The 21957-nt window shown below is 44.5% G+C and overlaps 1 protein-coding gene across 2 annotated transcripts in view; it reads right to left on the reverse strand.

The window, feature by feature from the left end:
- Nucleotides 1-21957, reverse strand: part of LOC147888121 (uncharacterized) — a 140842-nt gene that overhangs the window by 19214 nt on the left and 99671 nt on the right. For both annotated transcript variants that reach the window (XM_087393465.1, XM_087393466.1), the window contains exons 15-16: nt 20051-20177; nt 8399-8491 (exon numbers count right to left, since the gene is read on the reverse strand). In XM_087393465.1, the coding sequence (XP_087249591.1) occupies nt 8399-8491; nt 20051-20177 (220 nt within the window). The remainder of the gene's footprint in view (nt 1-8398; nt 8492-20050; nt 20178-21957) is intronic.

The following is a 21957-nucleotide window of genomic DNA, read 5'->3' on the forward strand; positions in this document are numbered from 1 at the left end:
TGGGAGCCCGATTCAAAACATAATTGACACACATGAGGCAACTTCTTACTAGTAAGCATGCATCTATCCATCTCCATGAGATTGATAGAAACACTGTAAGCTGATGCGTGATGCCTTTCTCCTTCGAAAATGCCTCAAATTCATGAGACATATACTCCCCCTCTCTGTCAGTGGGAAGTATCTATACCTTGAGTCCTGTCTCATTTTCAACCATGGCCACAAAATGTTTGAAATGCATAAACACATCTGATGTCATCTATGAATGTAACATAATAAAGATAACCACCAAAAGCACGTATCCTCATGGGACCACAGACATCACTGTGTATGAGCTGTAATTTACGAGTAGCTCTTACTGCACCATCCTTCTTAAAAAGAAATCTATGCATCTTGCCAAAGATTCATCTCTCACATGCATGAGGAGGAGGTGACTCCAAAGAAGGCAATACATCAACCATAGCATGCTTTTGAAGTGTCATCAAGCTGCCATAGCTCATGTGCCCATATCTGGCATGCCATAATTCTGCATTCAACATCGCAGCAGTGGGAGTACTCAATGAAAGTGACGGATCAGATCTTTTCTCATAAATGTCAAGCTGAAAAAGACCTCAATACAAAGTGCCAGACAACATCAAAGCATAGTCATTCTCTTTGTCTCAGACTCCACACTTAGCATCATCAAATATGACCTAAAAGCCTCCTCGATTGAGAGAGGACACTAAAAGCAAATTCTTCTTTATACCTGGCACATAAAGAACATATGTAATCTGTGCCATCCGTGGATGTGAGTATGATGTCACCCACTCCATACATTGAATAAGAAGCATTGTTTGCACATGTCACCTTCTTTTTAGCAGGTGGTGCATGCAAAGTTGCAAAAAGACTCTTCCTAGAAGTGATGTGCTTAGAAGCACCGCTATCAAAATACCAAGTATTCAGTGTCTCATTGACACTGAAAGAGCATGCATCCTTTGAAAGGTCATAGCTGCAAGTCAAGAAAGCATATGGGTCATCCTCAAGAGTGGCAGTAGTATCTGGACTAGCCACTAGAAAATCTGAAATGCAAGATAGAAAGGCATAGTGCTCTTCCACACAGTTGGCTATAACATCCCCTCTATCATGTGCATTAGGAGCTGATGCATCTAAAACAGCCATACCTGAATCCCTTTTCTTTTCCTTAGCTATTCGCTTCTTGCATTCACCAATGTAATGACCTGGCTTCTTGCAGATGGGCAGAGTTTCTTTGGCGGATTTTACTTGTGCATTTTGTATCCCCGCAAGGGATTTTACTTGTTCAATTTGCTGTATTTTTAAATTTATCTGGCATAAATGGCTCAGAACAACTCCAATGAGGTGTTTGGAGTCCTCACACAAGAGGATAAGTTGGATCGCACCAACTACTCCTTGTGGAGTTTTATGGTACACAACATCTTAGTTGGCAGACATCTTTGGGATTATGTCAATGGAGATGAAGCAAGGCCAGATACAGTGGCTACACCTGTCACTCCTATAGCTGGAGGCAGGGGTAGAGGTCAAAATGCAGCACAAGTAGTTGGAGCTGCCGCTCCAGGGGTTCCCACAGCAGAACAGAAAAGATGGGATTCTAGAGATGCACAAGCTCTATCAGTGATTTCTCTTTCTGTCAAGAGGTTCATTATATATCACATTCTGTCATGCAAGACATCAAAGGCAGCTTGGGAGATATTGGAGAGTATGTTTGCAACAAGAAATGATGCCAGAGTTTCCTTTCTGAAGCGAGAGCTTTCTCATACGCATATGGATGAGGGAAATTCCATGAATACTCACCTCACAAAGCTTCAAGATTTGAGGGAGCAATTGCTGAATATTGATGAAGTCGTTCCGGATTCAAAGATGATTACCACCACTCTGAATTCTCTTCCTGAGTCCTATCTTGGTTTCCACACCTCGCTGAATTTGTCATTGAGGGGGGCAGCAATCCTCTCTCTTTTCACGACTTGGTAGGATTTCTGTTGCAAGAGGAGCAGACACGAAGAAATATGGCAACCCAGGCTAGCGAGCATGCCATGCTTTATAAGTTCAAGCCCAAGGGAAAAGGGCAGCCAAAGCAACATGCCAATCAGCCCGCACATCAGCATAAAGCTGATTCAGGACAGCCCTCTTATAAGGCTAAAGGTGATGTAGATAAACCTAAGAGGAAGGACATTTGTCACTACTGCAAGAAGCCAAGTCATTATATTGGTGAATGCAAGAAGCGCATAGCTAAAGAAAAGATATGGGATTCAAGTATGGCTGTGTCAGATGCATCAACTCCTCATTCACATGATGGGGGCAATGTTACAGTCAACTTTGTGAAAGAGCACTATGCTTTTCTGTCTTGCACTTCAGATTTTTCAGTGGGTAGTTCAGATGCTACAGCCACTAATGATGATGACCCTTATGCTTTCTTGACTGGCAGTTAAGGATGCATGCTCTCTCAGTGTCAATGAGATAATGAATACTTGGTATTTTGATAGTGGTGCTTCTAAGCACATCACTTCTAAGAAGAGCCTTTTTGCATCTCTGCATCCACCGCCTACTAAAAAGAAGGTAACTTGTGCAAATAATTCTTTTAATTCAGTGTGTGGAGTGGGGGATATTATTCTCACATCCACTGATGGCACAGATTTCAGAATTTCAGATGTTCTCTATGTGCCAGGCATAAAGAAGAATTTGCTTTCAGAGTCCTCTCTTAATAGAGAAGGATTTCAGGTTGTATTTGATGATGCTAAGTGTGCAGCCAGAGACAAAGAGAATGACTATGCTTTGATGTTGTCTAGCACTTTGTATCGGGGTCTTTTTCAGCTTAATATATATGAGAAAAGGTCCGATCCTGCATTATCAGTGAGCACTCCCACTGCTGCGATGTAGAATGTGGAGTTATGGTTGGCCAGGTATGGGCACATGAGCTATGGCAGCTTAATGACACTTCAGAAGCATGATATGGTTGATGCATTGCCTCCTTTAGAGTCACCTTCTCCTCATGCATGCAAGGGTTTCATCCTTGGCAAGATGCATAGATTTCCTTTCAAGAAGGATGGTGCAGTGAAAGCTACACGCAAATTACAGCTTATTCATAGTGATGTCTACGGTCCCATGAGGACACCTGCTTTTGGGGGTTATCTTTATTATGTTACATTCATAGATGACTTCACCAACTACACTTGGGTCTATTGTCTTAAGGCAAAATCAAAAGTGTTTATACATTTCAAACACTTTGTGGCTATGGTTGAGAATGAGATAGGACTCAAGGTGCAGACACTTCGCACAGATAGAGGGGGGGAGTATATGTCTCCTGAATTTGAGGCATTTTTGAAGGAGAAAGGCATCACGCATCAGCTTACAGTGAGGCTTACACCTCAACAGAATGGCAAAGCTGAGCGCAAGAATCGCACTCTTATGGAGATGGATAGATGCATGCTTACCAGTAAAAAGTTGCCTCACAGGTTTTGGCTTGAAGGCCTCATGTGTGCCAACTATGTTTTGAATTGGGGCATGGCATCGGAGAAAGCCTTCAATGGATCATTTCAAAGTTTTTGGTTATGTTGCATATGCCCACGTGCTTGTAGTTCTTCGCCTTGTGAATGGGTGAGATAGTGTTAATGGTCCAGGTACGTGGGGCTAGGAGGTTTATCCCATACGCAATGAACTCAATGCATAGTCCCTCATGATCCTTCGCTTGGCCATTATGAAGTTTCATAGTCCCCCCCCTTAGTGAAGATGCATGCATGCACGTTGCACATATAAATACCCTAAATGTCTTGATTGGCATTTAAATAAGTTTTGATTCAAAATTCTTGGTCCATGGGTTTGTCTAATCATAGATGTGAAATGTTTCCCATTTCTATGATAAATGCAACTTGTCTCTTTGTATTGTACATGTGATAATCAGCATTCTAGTTCTGGGAAACTACGATTCAAGAAAGGGTTCATCCATCCAAGCAATTGTTCATTCTGAGCATTTATAATGTTCATAGAAAAGCAAGACAGGTTAATCAGTCTACACAAGATTGTGTAGAATAACATCATAAAGGTAGTCAGGTGTTTATCTCGGCAAATGCATAAAATCACTAGACAATTGAATAAGGCAAAAGACTTTTTGGGAATATCACTGCATGTGGACAAGCAGCAAACATTGTGGAGGAAAACTGCTTACTACAAGGTTAAAGCTATGTCTTCAGGATGAATAATGCAAAAAGATCCAATCACACACGAGTATTAGGTATCTTGGAGTTCTTGTCTCTGTGCCATTCCTTGATTATAATGGTCTGTAGTGTCTTCTGCACTGCCTAAGAGGCTTTCATAGTACGTCCAATGTCTACATGTTCTTCGTAGCTTGCACTTGGGGCGCTAGCGGTGAGGAGGCTTGCAGTGATGTGCATGCCTGACATGTATCGGTGCTATTTTAGAAGAGTACTTGCGGCAATGTTCATACATGTATTGTGGCAATCTGGCTCAAGTGGTACACAACATGGGGGCTACCTGGCAAGGGAGTGGCACCTGTTTGCCTATCAATTCTCCTCATGTTGAGGTCATTGCACAGACCTACATTACAAATGACCCACAGGTTTGGAGATCTAAACTACCTCAAACTCTTTCTAGACATTGTCGCTTCACTGAAGAGATATGCATCTTCTAACATCATGCTCAGAGAATATGAGAGACTTGATATTCCGATACACCTCTTCAGTGACCCTCTCTTTGTAATTCCCTTTTCCAATAGCTAGATTATACTCAGACACAACCTTAATCTTTCAGTGGGCTATGCTGACAGAGATACTTTCATCTCAAGGCTTCCCAAAAGTATGGTGCACTTGTTAGAATTATAGATATAATTCAGCAGTGACCAATGTAATATAATAAGCTAGTTAGGGGCACTTTTCCCTCTTTAAGAGGTTTTTCCCCCTAACCGCAGTTAGTTCACTAACTATGGTTAGTGACTACTAAGGTTTTGTCACTAGGACAAAACCTTATCCTTCTCTCATTGTGTTGTACTCTCACACTCTTCTATTGCAACTAAGCTTTCAGCTTCCAAGCTTCCAGCTCTCACTCTCTCTTGCTCTCTCTCACTCACCATCTCCTCACATTTGGTATCAGAGCGGGTTCAAGAGCTCCGTGCTCCCTGCTCCCTTCAGCTCCTACTCTTTGCCTCCAGCTCCAACCTCCCCGTCCAGCTCCAACTATAGCCTGCATCATCTCGTCCGTACAGTCCGTACGACTGTACGGAATCCTGCCGTACAGTTGCGCCATACAGATCAGCTCGCCGTACAGCTCTGTCGTACTCCATCGTCGTCCGTACAACGCCTTGCAGACCTGCTCACCGTACATTGTCGGCAGACTGTACGGTGAGCCGTACAGCGTCGTACAGCTCCCGTACAGTTTCGCCGTATAGCTCGCCATAGTTGACCGTACCTGCCCCGTTGTAGTTCGTCATCGTATAAATCGTTATCACCGTACTGCACACGTGGAGCCCCGTTCGTAGCAGATCTGCTGCTTCCGTACTTGCCGTACCAGATCGTAAGTACCGTACCGTACCAAACCATACGTGCAGTCGCTGCTTCTATACTTACCGTACTAGCCGTACCTTCCGTAGATCTGCGTGCAAATCTTCAGTACCACATGTGTGGCAACAACCTGTTCATCCCTACAATATGTACTTGCATATCTGTATCTGCAGATCTGCACGAGGTTTCCTTCATCTGCAGGTGTTCTTTGGCAGGCACATCTTGCAGAAAACCATAGTTTGGCTCAGTTTTTTTGGGAGTACATTTGGGGCATTTTGTATGTTGCAGACATTGCAATCATTGTGTAGTTTCGGAGCTACATCTAGAGCAAAAATTGCAGATTTTGTCTAAAATTTGGGGCTTTTGCAGACAGATTTGCAGATCTAGTCAAAAATTTGGGGCTTTTGTTCAGAAATTGCAGATTTGGGGCTTTTAGTAATTTTGCCCCTTTCTAGTTGCAATTTCAAGCCACAAATTGGGGCTTTTGTGTTGGGAGAGCAATTTTTGGAGTATTCAGTTTATAGTATATACTGCCTTTCTTGGAGTGTTTGAAGCACCTTTGGCAAATTTTGGAGAGTTTTTGATGCTTGGACAGATTTCTGACAGTGCAAGTATAGAAATCTAAGTTGCATTTACAGCCCGTGCTTGGCTGTGTTTTTTGGGAGTTGTGCATTTCATTCCCAGTAAGGGAATTCAGCTTTGTATCTGCTTCAATCTTTTTCTCAGATATGGCCCATCAAAATCAGAATGAGTTCCAGTTCGGTGGTCTTTCACAAGAAGACAAGTTGGATGGTACCAACTACTCCCTCTGAAGTTTCATGGTACGTAATATTCTGATTTCTGGCAATTTATGGGATTATGTCAATGGGGATGAGATCCGACCAGCAGATATTGCACCTGCTACCCCTCCTTAGCAAGGAGGTGGAAGAGGTCGTGCACAGGGTGCAGCTGCAGGACAAGTTGTTGGTGCAGCTACAGTCACTACTCCAGAGCAGAAGAGATGGGATTCACGGGATGCCTTAGCTTTGTCATGCATCTCTCTTTCAGTGAAAAGATTTATCATTCCGCATATCCGGTCGTGTAAGACCTCCAGGGCAGCGTGGGATATTTTGGAAAGCATGTATGCAGCTTGGAATGATGCAAGGGTATCTTTCTTGAAAAGAGAGTTGAGTAATACACATATGGAAGAGGGTGACTCCATGTCAGCCCACCTCACAAAGCTACAGGATCTCAGAGAGCAATGGCATCAGTTATTGCAATGGCTGCACATTTTGAGTGGAATGTTCATCAGTTGGACATAAAAACAGCCTTCTTAAATGGGGACTTACTGGAAGAGGTATATGTCAAACAACCTCCGGGCTTTGAAATTTCAGCAAATGCACTTCAAGTATGCAGGCTCAACAAAGCTTTATATGGGCTGAAACATGCCCCTCGTGCATGGTATGCCAAGATCCATGCCTTTTTGACCAGCAAGGGGCTGCACAATAGTCCTACTGAGAGCACCCTCTACATCAAGATGGATGGGGGGGAAATTTTGGTCATCCTTCTTTATGTCGATGACTTGCTGCTCACAGGGTCCAATGAAGGAAAAATTGCAGATTTCAAAGCTGATTTGCCGACCAACTTTGACATGTCAGATTTGGGGCTGCTTCACTTTTATTTGGGAATCCAGTTCTCTCATGAGAGACGTGGCACTGTTATGTCTCAGTCCAAGTATGTTCAGAAACTCTTGGACAGATTTAACATGCATGAGTGTAAGCCCATAGCCACTCCCATGGAGCCGGGGCTGAAACTCACAATGCATGATGCAGGAGAATCAGTTGATGCCACACTTTACAGTCAGGCTGTTGGGTGCCTCATATATCTTTGCAACACTAGACCTGATATTCAGTTTGCAGTATCTCAGGTGAGCAGGTACATGCACAGCCCAAAAACTATGCATTGGCAGGCAGTTAAGCGTATCTTCCGTTATTTGTAGGGCACAAAGTCTTTTGGCTTACTATTTCCTGGGGGGGGTGACTTGCAGATGCATGCCTACAGTGATTCAAATTGGGCTGGTGATTATGACACTAGGCAGTCCACTAGTGGCAATTGTTTCTTTTTAGGTAAATCTTGCATTTCCTGGCTGAGCAAGAAACAATCTACAGTGGCTACCTCATCATGTGAAGCTGAGTACAGGGCAGCTTTCACAGCAACAGTTGAATGTGTCTGGCTACGACGTCTATTTGCTGATCTTCATCTGTCTTTGGAGGGTCCTTCTCCAATTCTCACTGATAGTCAGAGTGCCATTGCAGTGGCAAAGAATCCAGTGTTTCATGCTCGCACGAAGCACATTGAGGTTCACTATCACTACGTCAGAGAGAAGTTGCATGCAGGAGAGATCAGTATGATCTTTGTGTCCACACATGACAACGTTGCAGATATTTTCACCAAAGCACTACCACGTGAAAAGTTTGAGGCATTTCGCAGTGCCCTGAACTTATATCCGTTTGGTGATTGATCAGCCTTGTACATGACAATGGCGCTGCACGGGGGTGTTAGAATTATAGATATAATTCAGCAGTGACCAATGTAATATAATAAGCTAGTTAGGGGCACTTTTCCCTCTTTAAGAGGTTTTTCCCCCTAACCGCAGTTAGTTCACTAACTATGGTTAGTGACTACTAAGGTTTTGTCACTAGGACAAAACCTTATCCTTCTCTCATTGTGTTGTACTCTCACACTCTTCTATTGCAACTAAGCTTTCAGCTTCCAAGCTTCCAGCTCTCACTCTCTCTTGCTCTCTCTCACTCACCATCTCCTCACAGCACTATCTACTTCGTGGTATCTGCAAATTCATATGTTTATTGAGCCATTAAAAAACACAGTACACTAACCTTGTGATATATACCATCGCTACAAAGAATATACTTTTCCAACCAAGTATTCCAATCTCCATGTCCAGGGGCAAACCACCATTGATCATTTACCTGCAAGATAGCAGACAAACTTTCAGATAAACATGATGGCTCATCTCTAAAGCCATACACAGCCACTGTGCAAAGTGCATCCACAAGCTTTCAGCAAACATGTACATATGTCATACTGAATGAAACTGTTGCATGAAGAGAACTGAGAACACGTGCCTCACATGAGCCAAAAGTTCATCTTGAAAATTGGTACAGAAAGTGTACTTAAGACTCATCTAGATCTTTGTCACAGCCCTCCTCAACATCTACGGATGACCTTCCATTATTTCTACATACTTCATCCCTGCCACCATTGAAGATGGATTTCAAAAGGAGGGAAGACCTGGCACGAGATTCGGACCAATGAGAGGTGGGATACTCTCTTCACAAACAGCGAACAAGAATTAAATCATGGGGGTAATCACCTCCCCTTGTTTTCCTCTCTCCTTAGGGTGCATAAGACCCATTTCACCAAGTCCATTGATACCCCAGTGCATAGGTATATTTTGCACCCCTGCTTTAAATCCTCTTCCTATGTTCCTTAATGTCTACAATTTGTCTCAGATATATATAGCTAGAAGAATCCAGAAACATGCCCAAACATCTAAAACAACAACAAAAACTGCAGGTTCAACATCATGACTGTCGCCCAGAAAGTTGACAATATCACACATAGAAAGGACTGGCTACTATGGTCTCCCTACCAACGTCATCAGCACCTAGTAGTGGTTGTAGACATAGTGCATGACGAGAATCTGTGAGGCCTCAGCACTGCACTCTATTCTTTTTATGTTTATGTTTGTTTTTTATATTTGCATGGCATGAATCTGTGAGGCCTCAGCACTGCATTCTATTCATTTTATGTTTATGTTTGTTCATCACTTTATAGATTGCCATTGCAATTGTATGCTGGCCATTTTGTGAGGCAAATATGTACAAGCAAACATTGTATTTTGAAGAAAGTCCGTATGATAGATTTGTAATCTCTGAGCGGACCACAGTTTTGATAATTCATTTGTTTAGAAGATGAAATAGTGGGGAAAAGATAAAAATGATTGGTTGTTTTCCGGCTCTTTTACTACAGGAGCTTGATTTTATTTTGTTATTTCATGCATCGCATGATGTACTTCTCCCTCGAGCTTAGCTCTTGGAGTTTATTCATACTTAATAGAAGTCTTCTTTTGCGAAAACAAAAAGAAAAAGTGAGGAAAAGATGGAAAGAACCATTTTCTCTGCATGGATTTCAGTGTCAAGTTTTACATGCCGATTTGAGGCCCAGAAAACGGTGGATTTTTGCAGTGTGGCATGAAAGACAAAAGTTATAGAGCAGCGTAAGACAGACAAAGCCGTCTTTTTGTTTTTGAGATTCTTCACTATGTGAGAGATATGGGTCTCCAAAGGTGGCTGATTTATTACTGTTTAAAAAAACAAACAATTTTTGGGAGGCAAACTTATAAAGCACAAATAGCCTTTGTGGGGGGTCAATTAAGTACAAAGGGCCTACCAAAACTTTCATGTATAGGGGACACAGTTGCCCTTGTCAAACGTAAAGCTGTGACCAAGAGACACCGCAGGACCACGCCCATAGGCAGCCGGCAGCATTCCATCTCTGGTTTTATGATCGCGCTTCCCGATCCTTGATGAAGAGGAGACAGAGTGGATCACAGTTGTGACACCGGAGCATGTTTCATTTTGTATTTTGTATTCATGTGATGGACCATCTGATGATGATCATGATGATAGTGATGATAGAGATGACTATTACTCTAATACGACTATGTAGCATGTATCTTTTGTTTTTCTGCATGGGTGTTGATGCTCAATAGCAGCTCCACCCATTCAGTTTGCTTGTATAAGGTTTTCTTACAATCTCATAGACCCATCAGTCTTCCGAAGACTTTAATAAACTCTCCCTCTCTCTCTCTCTCTCTCCCCCCCCGCCTGCAGCTCCTTTGCCCGCTGCCTCCTCCGCCCCTCCGCTCCTACTGCCCCCCCCCCCCGACTGCAGCACCCCCCTCCACTCTTGCTCCTCCCCGCTGCCCCTCTGCGCCTGCTGCTCCGCCCCCCCGCCTGCAACTCCTCCCCGCCTGCAGCTCCTCCACCCGCTGCCCTCTCTCCCCCGCTTCTACTCTGCCCTCACACTGCCTCCTCCGCCCGTGCAGCACCACCCTCCCTCTTGGCTTCCCCCGCCTAGTCTCGCCGCTACCCTCAGCCCTCCCCGTCACCCCCTCAGCCCTCCCCGCCTACCCTCAGCCCACCTCTAGTGTCCCCCCCCCCCCCCCCTCGCCCGCCCTAGCCTATCATATCACCACTCCTCTCCTCCATTCCCCTCCACATTCACTCCTCCTCCACCCCGACCTACAGCCCCGCCTCCTACCCCCTCCATTGAGCTCTCCGGCTCCCCGCCTCTTTTCAGTCCCCTAAGGGTACCTCCCGTCATTTGGGGGGGGGTGTGGGGGGGGGGGGGGGGGGGCATGCTCCCGCTCCCGCTCCCGCTCCTGCCCTAAGACCTGCACCGAACAAAATGGGGAAAGGTGGCAAGGATACGGATAAAGCCGCCAAGAAAGATGACAACAAAGCCAAGAAACAAACGCAATTGAAACTCCAAGATGTGAACACACACTACAACCACAGTGGACTCGGAGTGGACAGCAAAGCAAAGGCGGGACCCACCTCTGCCTCAGCTTCAATCTCAGCCTCGGTCTCAGCTACATCCTCATCCTCATCCTCAACCTTAGCGCCAGCCTCAGCTTCAGCTTCAGCGTTAGCTCCACATCTAGTTTCAGCTCCACTTCCGCCCACAGCCTCTACACTTACAACTACTGGCTCTGATATACCCCTACCCATGACATGGATTGCTCCACCCTCCCCTAGGATAGAGGGGTTGTCACTGACACCATCTCTCCCTTCTTCTCCCGCTACAGTTCTCTCTCCGATTATGACACCTACTTTGGAGGGGTCGTACACTGTTCCGCACTACTTGACCTTTTTCTCCCCTCTGCCTCTCAGTCAGCCCACGCTCCCACACCCTGCTGGGATCGCCTCCTCCAAGCCACTATCATCTCCATACCGCTCCACCCGCTCACCACCACCTAGGACCGTACCCTGTAATAGCTAGTACGATGATGAGTGTAAGGCTTTATGCAGTCAGCTCATATTCGAAACAAAAAACAGCCTTTCCATCGAACCAGAGACGCTATGCAAGTACTGTCGACTGGTACGCAGGAAGAAACTTGACTTTGTGCGTCAAAACAAGGCAGAGCTACTGAACATTCTGTTCAGTAACAACTCTAAGGACTTCTGGCGGAGATTTCTAGAGGGACGGCGGTCCCCTGACCACTCACTGACACTCAAGTGTGGTCTAATTATGCACACACGCTCTATGATATCGCAAATCAGCCAGCCCCCAACCTATCACAGATGCCACACTCCACATCCCTCTTCACTAGGGGGGGAGGTAAAGGATGCTGTAACGAAACTTCATGGCCGAGCGAAGGATCGTGAGGGACTATGCACTAAGTTCATTGCATATGGGATTAACCTCCTGGCCCCGATCTTAGCCAAGCTATTTAATGAAGCTGTTTGCTTGGGGTTTCCACGCACCTGGACCATCAACACTATCTCACCCATCCACAAGGCAAGGGATCCCATGAACCCGGAGAACTACATGACCATTATGATTGGACATGTCATGTCCAAGATTTATGCATCAGTACTTGATTCTGAGGTCGACAGATTTGCGGAGTGTCAAGGACTTAGAGCAGCGCGATAGGCCGGTTTCAGGCGGGATCATGGGACCATGGACCATATTCTCGCGCTCAGATGTATCATCGAGGAGACGAGGGCACGGAAGCAGAGGGTATATTGTTGCTTTGTGATTTCCGCAAGGCATTTGACACCGTTCCAAGAGCCCGCCTCATACGACACCTACAGGATTTGAGTTATGACCAAGAGATCATTTGGGCTGTCATGGCACTTTATGAGCGAGTTTCAGGCAGAGTCTGGACAAGATCTGGATGGACAGACGAGATCATGAGCACTATCAAGGTCAAACAAGGGTGTCCATTATCACCTACCTTGTTTGGCCTCTACATCGACGAGCTTGAGACAGTGATGCACACACAAGGAGGGGTAGGTTGCTCTGTCGCGGGCACGCTGATACGGATATTGCTTTACGCAAATGACGTGGCTCTCTTGTCTTTCTTAGCAGAGGGGCTCTAGAGACACCTTGATGCACTACAGTCCTTTTGTGAGTCCCATGATTTGAAGGTCAACTTGGGTAAAACCAAGGTTATGATCTTCAATACATCTCGAGCCGTCATGCGCGAGGAGCAGTTCGCATTTGATGGGTCTCCTATTGAGGTAGTTTCATCATACACTTATCTTGGGGTTGTCTTTTCCGAAACCCATCTTCACTATGAGACCTGCGATGCATGCACGCTTGAGCAGACGATATGCTTCATTGGCTAGACTAGAGAGGCAGTGCTTCCGCTCTCACTTTCAGGATCCACAGACCAAAGGGTTGCTTTTTGACTCCTTGGTCCGCCCAGTAGGGATGTATGCTAGTTAGTCCATGCTGGGGGCTAGACTTGTCAGATATAGAGTGGGCCAAGGTGGAGCGGCTACAGGTTCTCATGTTATCACGGATGATCCGTGGTAAGCCATCCATCCCTCACCAGATCATTCGAGCGGAGTTTGGGTCACCCCCATTACAGCTAGATGCTGGCATTTCAGGTCATTACGTATGTGTACCGAGTGAGGCAGTATGGGGATTACACATGGCTAGCAGGATACCCTGGCTAGCATTGTCCTCTTCTATGGCACTTGCAACAGGGGGAGACCAGAAGTGTTGGTATGCACACACAGAGAGATGGTTTGCGGGACTAGGGCGTAGCAGGATACCATGGCTAGCATTGTCCTCTTCTAAGGAAAAAACTGTACGGAGTAGTTTTGAAGATGCACAAAAGATTGCTGACATGCGTACGTTGTACGGTCGAATTCCCAAAGTTGTACGGAAGACTGTGATGTGTGTGTACGACGTTTGTACGCATGATGCAGGTATAGCATGTATGGACCGCTCTTGGAAATCACAAAACAAATTTGCAGCAGTACTGTAGCGCCAACAGTACGGCTATGTTTTTCCACACGAAACTATTCAAGTGTACGGACTGCCAACTAACGATCTGACCCTCCAAAAATATCGCAGGGACAAGTTTCTCTTATGTGCTAGCAGCGTATTTGTGCCTTCCAAGCGGGATGGCTGCTGAGAAGAACAATGGCACTGAATAGAGCGCTAGAAAAGGACAGAGATGTGCACAGGGGGCAAGCAATGCAAGAACCTGCTCTGATACCACTATTAGGTGCAAGTAGCAATGGAGTACAAAAGGAACAAACAAAGTACTTCGATATGGATAATGAGAAAGTACAAGAGGCGGCCAATATAGGCTTCGAAGTCAACCATAGAGGTTGACCAAAGAAGACAACCTAAGGGTTGACTAATCCTATAAAGCACATACCACAGGTACGTGCTAACAATAGGACCCTATAGGAGGTGGCTACCAGCAAAATGAGCTTTTCAACAACTACTTTTCGCTATGAATCTCGAGTTCTTAATGACAGAATTGCTCCACGGGTGGGAGGGAGGTGCTAGGCAGTATAGGGAACCTCCTCTAATACCAAATGTTGAAAATGGAAGCAAGAGAACACAAGAGAATGAAACTAAAGGAAGCTGAACTGAAATTGCGGCAACAAGAACGAAGGCCAAGACTTAGAGAAAAGCCCTAGGAAGGGCCCTAACTAGGGTCAAAACATGTGTGGTGAAAAACACGCCCACAAACTAAACTCTAACTGATGTTACATTGATGAGTTGGAGCTTGGCTTCCCAATTTGTTCCCAAAGAAAAAAACCTTCTATATATTGAAAAAATGATACAAACCAGCTATCCATGGGACACTTGACCAATCAAAAGGGGGAGCTGGATGAAATGCTACCTCCTTCTCATGACCCCAACTCACTGCCTAGAATGTCCCAAAAATAGGTGCCAACAGGCTATACAACCAGCAAATTCCTCGATGTAAGAAATTCCTACATGCCATGCCCTGTAGCCGCCTTTCAATAGTCCTCCCAGATCCCTCTGTGCTCTGCTCCCATGTGGCCCGTAGGGTGTAGATGCTATCATGCCAAATGTTGACAAGGGTGAGTGCAAGGAGCTACTCAAATATTTAAGGCTGTGATGCTTGCCAATATCTCTTGACGTGTCCGCCGGACAGAACACATGTCTATGAAGAGATGGATGAACCGAGTCGTAGATAGCCAACAGAGTGATGCACAGACCTTCTATATTGTAGGCTGGAGAGACCATCTCAATGGGAACAGTGTGGCGTACCTCTATCAATCAAGCTCCCATGCCCCAGGTGAAGTCCCTGTAGTTCATCCCATCCAAGCCACCATCCTAGGGAGCACTCCCAAGGATTTGTGGCCTCTAGGGTTTGCGGGGGACCTAACTCCATACCACGAGGTCAATGTCCCACTATGTCACCCAATGTGCATGTGCTCCCAATCATACGACCCTCTTGGTCGCAGATGTTCGAGTGCACTGTTCAAGGCAATAGACCTTAGAGAGGATGAGTGGGATGACTTTGAGAAGTTATAGGACATGATACTCTCTTGCATGTTTCGAGAGAAGATACTCCACACATTAGTTGAGTTGGCAACGAGAACCTTCTCTTGAATGCCTCAATATGAATCACCACATACTTGAGTCTTGGGCCGACTCAAAGAGTACAGCATGCCACATATGGATAAACAGAAAGTGTTAGAAACATAGTGTGTGTGTGTGTGTGTGTGTGTGTGAGAGAGAGAGAGAGAGAGAGGCTAGCTAGGGAGTGAAGAAGTGATACACAAATGTAGAAACCAAGAAGACTTTCGTTCATTCATAATCATGAATCTGAGCATCCCCTTGAGCCACAAGCTGGGCTGTTGGCACGAACATCTGCATCCAACCAGTCCACAACCTCCTGGCGTCCCATACCACCAAAAGGCACCCATAGGGTCGTGGTGGGAATCTAGGCTACGCTAGAAAGCAGGTGTGGGTCCGCAACACAATCTAGGATCCAGACCACCAAGGAAGAGCTCGACCTGCTCTGACTTGTGTGAATGAAAATTGAACCCCTGGGCCCCTTATATAGGCTTTGGCCCAAAAATAGCTGGAAACCTAACTCGTCCGTTGCCCTTGCAACCGAACCTGAGAATCACCTACCTAGCCACTAGCCTCCCCAGGCTATCAAAGCTGGTCCGGTGCGCCTACGCAAACGTTAGATACAATCCGTGCACATGACAATGTGACATACTCCCCTTCCTCTAAGAACTCACTCTTGAGTTCAAAAGAAAGTCCGGAAACTCTCTTTGAAGGCTAGTCAATCCACTTAATCTTGCATTCTGTGATCGTCCTATTTTTAACTTGACGTTCACGAAAGCCAAGAATACTCTTAGGCTCGTGCAGTATAAAGGTTAAATCTTCAACCTCTACAAGTTCCTGAGTAACTACCTGATCCTCAGCACCAAGCACTTCTTTAAGTCTACTGACATGAAAGACTGGATGAATCCTTACATTAGGAGGCAAATCCACTTCATACGCAACTTTGCTAATTCTTCGGATAACCTTGAATGGACCACAGTATCTTGGGATAACTTCCTAACCTATCTAGTACTGAGACTCTGGGATTCCTTGGGGATACGCAAGTATACCATCGTTCCAATAGAGAAGTCTCTAGGTGAACGATGTCTATTAGCTCCACCCTCACAGCTTGATTGTACCCGCGTTTCATAGTCTCATAGACCCATCGGTCTTCTGAGGACTTTAATTAACTTTCTTTCTTTCTTTCTATCTTGCAAACCGCAACATCTCTTGCATATCTTGCAAGAATGTTTTCGCAGCATCATTCTTGATTCCCTTGAATCCGACCATTACTGGAGATTCAGGTTGAAACCCGTACATAAGCCTAAAAGGACTGAAACCGATTACTAGAATGCTTTGCACTGTTATAAGCAAATTCAACCATGGGTAAGTAGACTTCCAACGATGGCTGCCTCTTGGGAACATATACCCGAAGCATATCCTCCAGAAGTTGGTTCACAACTTTTGTCTAACCATCAAACTGGGCATGTTTAGAGGAACTCAAACTAAGAGTGGTATCTAACTTGTCAAAGACAGGCGTTCAAAATTCACTCGTAAGCTTAAGTTCTATCACTGACTATGTTAGCTGGTAACCATCAACGAACACTTGAGCCAACTAAGCTGTGACCATGGATCTAGTAGGTATAAATCTAGCCATCTTTGTCAAGTGGTCCACGATAACCCATATGGAGTCATGACCCTTGTGCGTTTGAGGTAATCCCGTAATAAAATCCATGGAAATACTTTCCCACTTATTACCAAGAATGTTCAAGGTGAATCTTTTAATAGGACCAGCTTGACCAAATACTCATGAAAAGGACCATCGGCTCTAATTAGCAAAAAAACCACCATGAATCCATAGTCCCTTACAGGATAAGAAACGAATAAATAAGGGGTGGGGATACCAAAACAAAACAACACCCAAGTCCATATGACCTTTAGGTTAGACACAGATACAACAAATGAAGAAAATGGAATCAAAACACATCATAAGAAGTTGTTTGTAATATATTTCGAACTTCAATCACATTTACAAGGTCCCTCTAAGGGATGTATATCATCAAACTATGTCAAAAGTCGGGTGTCCCTGTACAAAAGAAAAAGGGTATGACCTTCCCCATCAAATTAGACATGATGCTTTTAAACCATTCAATGCCCAACAACAAGTCTACATGATTCAAGTGCATTTACATAGCACTCCAAAATATCCTCATAGGCTTGAATCCGGATGGGAAGTTGATCCACTTTGCAATCCCAAAACTGCTTCCCAGCCGGAAGCTGCACCTCATAGGTGTGATCACTATGAGTCGTAATCAGTTGTAGCTTCTGCACAAGTTTGTGGTTAACAAAGTTGTTAGAACTACCTGGGTCAAAAAGAATGTGAATCCGTGTCCCTTGGATCTCACCATAAGCTCGGCAAAGATGATGGGGGCCAATGATGGGGGCCAAACAGTGAATAATTAAAAGAACAATCACAAGAATGAGGGCGGGTGAAGACATTGACACAAATACCTGTCAAAGTAGTCTGAGCGGCTGTCTTTGACTTTGTAGGTGGTCGTTTGATCTTCGTTGTAGGTCCCTGTGAGGCTCCGGACCTCTTTGGGCAATCAGCCCGGGTATGCCCTCGCTCCTCACAAATGAGGCTTCACCCTTCCTTCCAAAGCTGAAGCGAATGGAGGAAGCACTCCTTGCTGCCCTTAGCGGATTTCTACTTCTTATGAGAAGCAAGATCAGAAGATCTCACTTCTCCGATGCTAGTAGCTGCATTGAAGAACTTTCTCTTGTTCTTCCCCTGAGTCTTGGGTGTAGTCAACTTGGTCGAGGCCATTGTATCATCATAAATGCGCGCAAAATGTATGGCCTCCTTCAGGGTTGAGCTCTTATTGTTCTTTACCTGCAACCTGTACAAACGGGGCAAGACGGCCACAAAAGAACCGAAAGGGTCATAGGATCCATCTTTGTGGAGCAGGTCTGAAGCTCACGAAATTTCTAGAGATAAGTCTCGAAAGTGAAACTTTGTTGGGTCATATTCAAGGCCTTAAACTTGCCCACAATGTCATAGTCATCTTCCTTTTTTAGAAACTCAGTTCTAAAGGCTTCCTCAAACTCTACCCAGGTGGATGGCTAAGGCCTCAATTCCTTCCACCAAAGTAGAGCCTCCCCAGGCTATCAAAGCTAGTCTTTGCACATGACATACAAGTGCTAACTGAATATGCTTGTCCTGCAGGTAGGAGTGAAAATTGAAGTGGACCTGCCATTTATGCAGCCAGGTATCCACGACCTCTTTTTTCCCATCCTTCTCATCCCCCGAGAACTGTGCTGGGGTAATATTCGGGCCAAGAACAATAGAAGCCATGGCATCCATGTGGGTAAGGGTTTGAAGCTAGGACTGCATGGCAACAATTTGCTGGAACAACTAGCCATGGTTCCAATTTAGGACCGCAAACTTTTCATCCAATCCCGTGAGGAATTGGGTGAAAGTATCCTTTGTTACCAGATCCTCATTAACATCATAGTTGTCCACTTCCATATTCCGTTCAAACATAGGGGAGGGTTGATTTGAATTAGTTATGTTCTGATCTGCCTTAGGGAGGTTGCTTGCATCAGCCATGAGGGAAACCAATAAAGGAATACCCAAAACTTCTACAATTCTACCCTTTGCTTCAGCCCACTGAGGCTTGTATGAGTTCGCTTTTTTGTGCACTTTGTCCCATAGGCCCGTGAGGTCTCCCGTGGACGTTAATATATATTTCTTTCTTTTTTCTCTCTCCATCGAAATCCTAATCCACCTCCCAACCAGGTATAATTGACCCAGTCGCATCCTCCCTCACATGCAGATCTCAACTTCCCCACTTGCTGACAAAACTGTTGCTTTTCCAGCCTTCCAGTGCAAAACCAAAACCTGCACTTATCCAGAAGATCCAAATAGAATTCGCAATTACCACCAGAATTCGCCATCTAGAAGTTGGTCTAATACCAACTGACACAACCACGATCACTCTTGGAAATCTGGACCTGCACACAAGCACAAACTAATGATCATAGAACCACAAAGAGAGGTGCATGCATGCTCACCACCCAACCATGATACTCACGGGTTCAAGACCTGTAGAATCCGAGCATCCCCCCAAGCCATAGGTTGGGCGGCTGGCACGAACATCTGCATCCAACTAGTCCACAACCTCCTGACATACCATACCACCAGAAGAGGCGCCCACAGGGCCTTAGGACTGCGCTGGGAATCCAGGCTACGCTAGAGAGCAGATGCGCGTCCGCAATACGATCCAGGATCCAGAACGGCAAGGAAGAGCTAGACCTACTCTAACTTGCGTGAATGAAAATTGAACCCCTGAGCCACTTAAATAGGCTTTGGCCCACTGCCGCTAAAAATAGTTGGAACCCTAACTAGACCGTTGCCCTTGCAACCCAACCTGAGTATCGCCTGCCTAGCCACTAGCCTCCCCAAGCTATCAAAGCTAATCCTGTGCGCCTAAGCACACGTCAGCTACAATTCGTGCATATGACAAATATGAAACTCACTATTTGTCTTTATGCATGGCACGTACCATTCAATCTTTTGACAAACTGGGGACCAATAAAATTTTAACATGGATGCTAGACTCCACGGAATGTTTAGGCTGTATGCAACATATATCCATGAGCATAAAATCAAGGAAAAATGAAGACATGGACTTTTAGCGCATTAAAGAGAACTTGCAACTCTCAGAACAAAATGCCATGCAGTTAACACAACCTCTTCCGTTCAACCAGTTCCATTCCCTTTTAATTTTTCACTACCTCGGATCATTGTCAAGATTAATCTCCAAAATAGGCACGTGCAATTCAAGAGGTGCTGCTATTCAGGTTTCCTAAAGCTCACTCATAAGCAAGTAAAAAACAAGAACCTTTTTGTAGAGTTGTGCATATGTCGTCCACCGTCTTCTTTGGTTGCCTGATCGACCAGCAGCAACTTCCCTTGAATGAAAAGAAAAGCTGACAGCAACAAGAAGCTCCCTCCCATCTTTATCTACCCTAAATTCACAAAATGATGCAAGGTTCAGAATCTTTTCCAAACTGACAGCATCCTGTAATTTCGCCTTCACAACACCTATTAACAGGTAAAATACTTACTGGGCATGCTGAAAAGTGCATACCCACACACTTTAGATAGGAACAACCAGCTTTAACTACTTTAACCCAAAGAAACCCAAATAAAGGAAGACTAAAATGGAAAAACTTTTTTGCAAAAAATCAAATAAATATTGCTGGAGGAGGAAAAGGTGAAAATAAGATTAGCAAACTCAAATAAACACTCGTAAACAAAAAAATCTTATCATCAGCACAATCTATGGGGCAGAAATGTGATGAAAGTACCAGAAATTACGAGGTGCGGCTCTGTAAATGACACACTTTACTTGTTTGGATCCATGACCAAGCTTGCAAAATTGTGTCACTTTCATTATCTTATGGTGTGCCGAGATCTATTTCATGTGAGGCTCCACCATTTTTGCCTGTTGATATTATCTTGTATTTCTCCAAGGTATCCTGCTATATGCGGCATTTGCAAATTGTATCATGCTCATCCTCAACGTCTCTTGATTGGCATACTTCCCAATCTAAGTTTCCTTGCTATATCGTTCCATCTATCAGTCTCCACCTAAGGATCCTAAAAGATGGTCCTGATTTTGGAGAGGCAGATGCTCTCATTGAGGTATTCTTGTCTCCAAGAAATCCAACACTCACTTGATTTTTCTTTTAAAAAATGCCATCTTTTTCTTCTATATGATGAGATCCATCCATGTCCACCTAGGCAATATTAATGAGATAGCGAACGAGCATAATGTCTCTGCTAGTAGACCATCAACTTTAGCTCCTAGCTCTACACTCTTCCAATAGAGAAGTAAACAAATACAGTGTAAGAAAATCCCTTGGAGACCATGCTTGGTGTCCATAGAGAAGTAACTTTAGAAGCAACTTTAGACCCTTGAAGACCACGCTTGGTGTCCATAGAGAAGTAAACCAAAATAGTGTAAACAAATCCCAAGGTGTGATTTCTGCAATTGTTCTGAAGGCTAAAAGTGTGTTCATAATTCAAGACTTCTTCTCACTATGCAAGTATTCCATCTATAGTCGTCTGTAAGCTTTAGACTCAGTTATATGTATGATTCAACCATAACAAACAATTTCCCTTGAATGTGAAACTGAGACTTGTTTGTGTCTTGTCTCAAAGCCCATGTGAGAATTGTCATGTTAGTATTCACTTGCATGCCGGAAGATTGGAAAACTGAGTGTATCCAAGTACGTCTTATTCATCTTTTGCATTTAAGACCATGTCAACAGCATAGAACAACCAAAGGATGGTGTATTCCACAATTCGTAGCCCTACTCCACTGTATGTCCTTAGCCACTCATCTAATTCATCAATGAAGACAAAGATAATAGTTGGAGAGAGGGGGGATCCATTTTTCACATCCATGACTCTGCATATAGTGGCTTTGTCAATTGAGTTTGAATCATCTACCAATGCCCTTGCTAGTTCAGCAAATTAGCCTACTCTGAAATTCCCAGCGTCTTATTTAAGCCCACATATTTTCTGGAAATCTTTCTTTGAACTCGACGAAACAATCATACAATGTATTGTTTTATCTCTTTACTCCTCTGCCACATCACACAATTGACCGATTCGGCATTTTTCTTGTGATGACGACTTGACATCATCATCATCTGCCCATTTGTTACTTTTCCATACAGTTTAGCTACTACATTGTTTGTCAGATTGTTTTGTAGTTCATTGCATCCGTACTGTCACCAT

This window comes from Dipteris shenzhenensis, chromosome 22 (assembly GCF_047967505.1).
Source record: "Dipteris shenzhenensis isolate YYH24624 ecotype China chromosome 22, Dip_SZ_1.0, whole genome shotgun sequence".
Lineage (NCBI taxonomy): Eukaryota > Viridiplantae > Streptophyta > Polypodiopsida > Gleicheniales > Dipteridaceae > Dipteris > Dipteris shenzhenensis.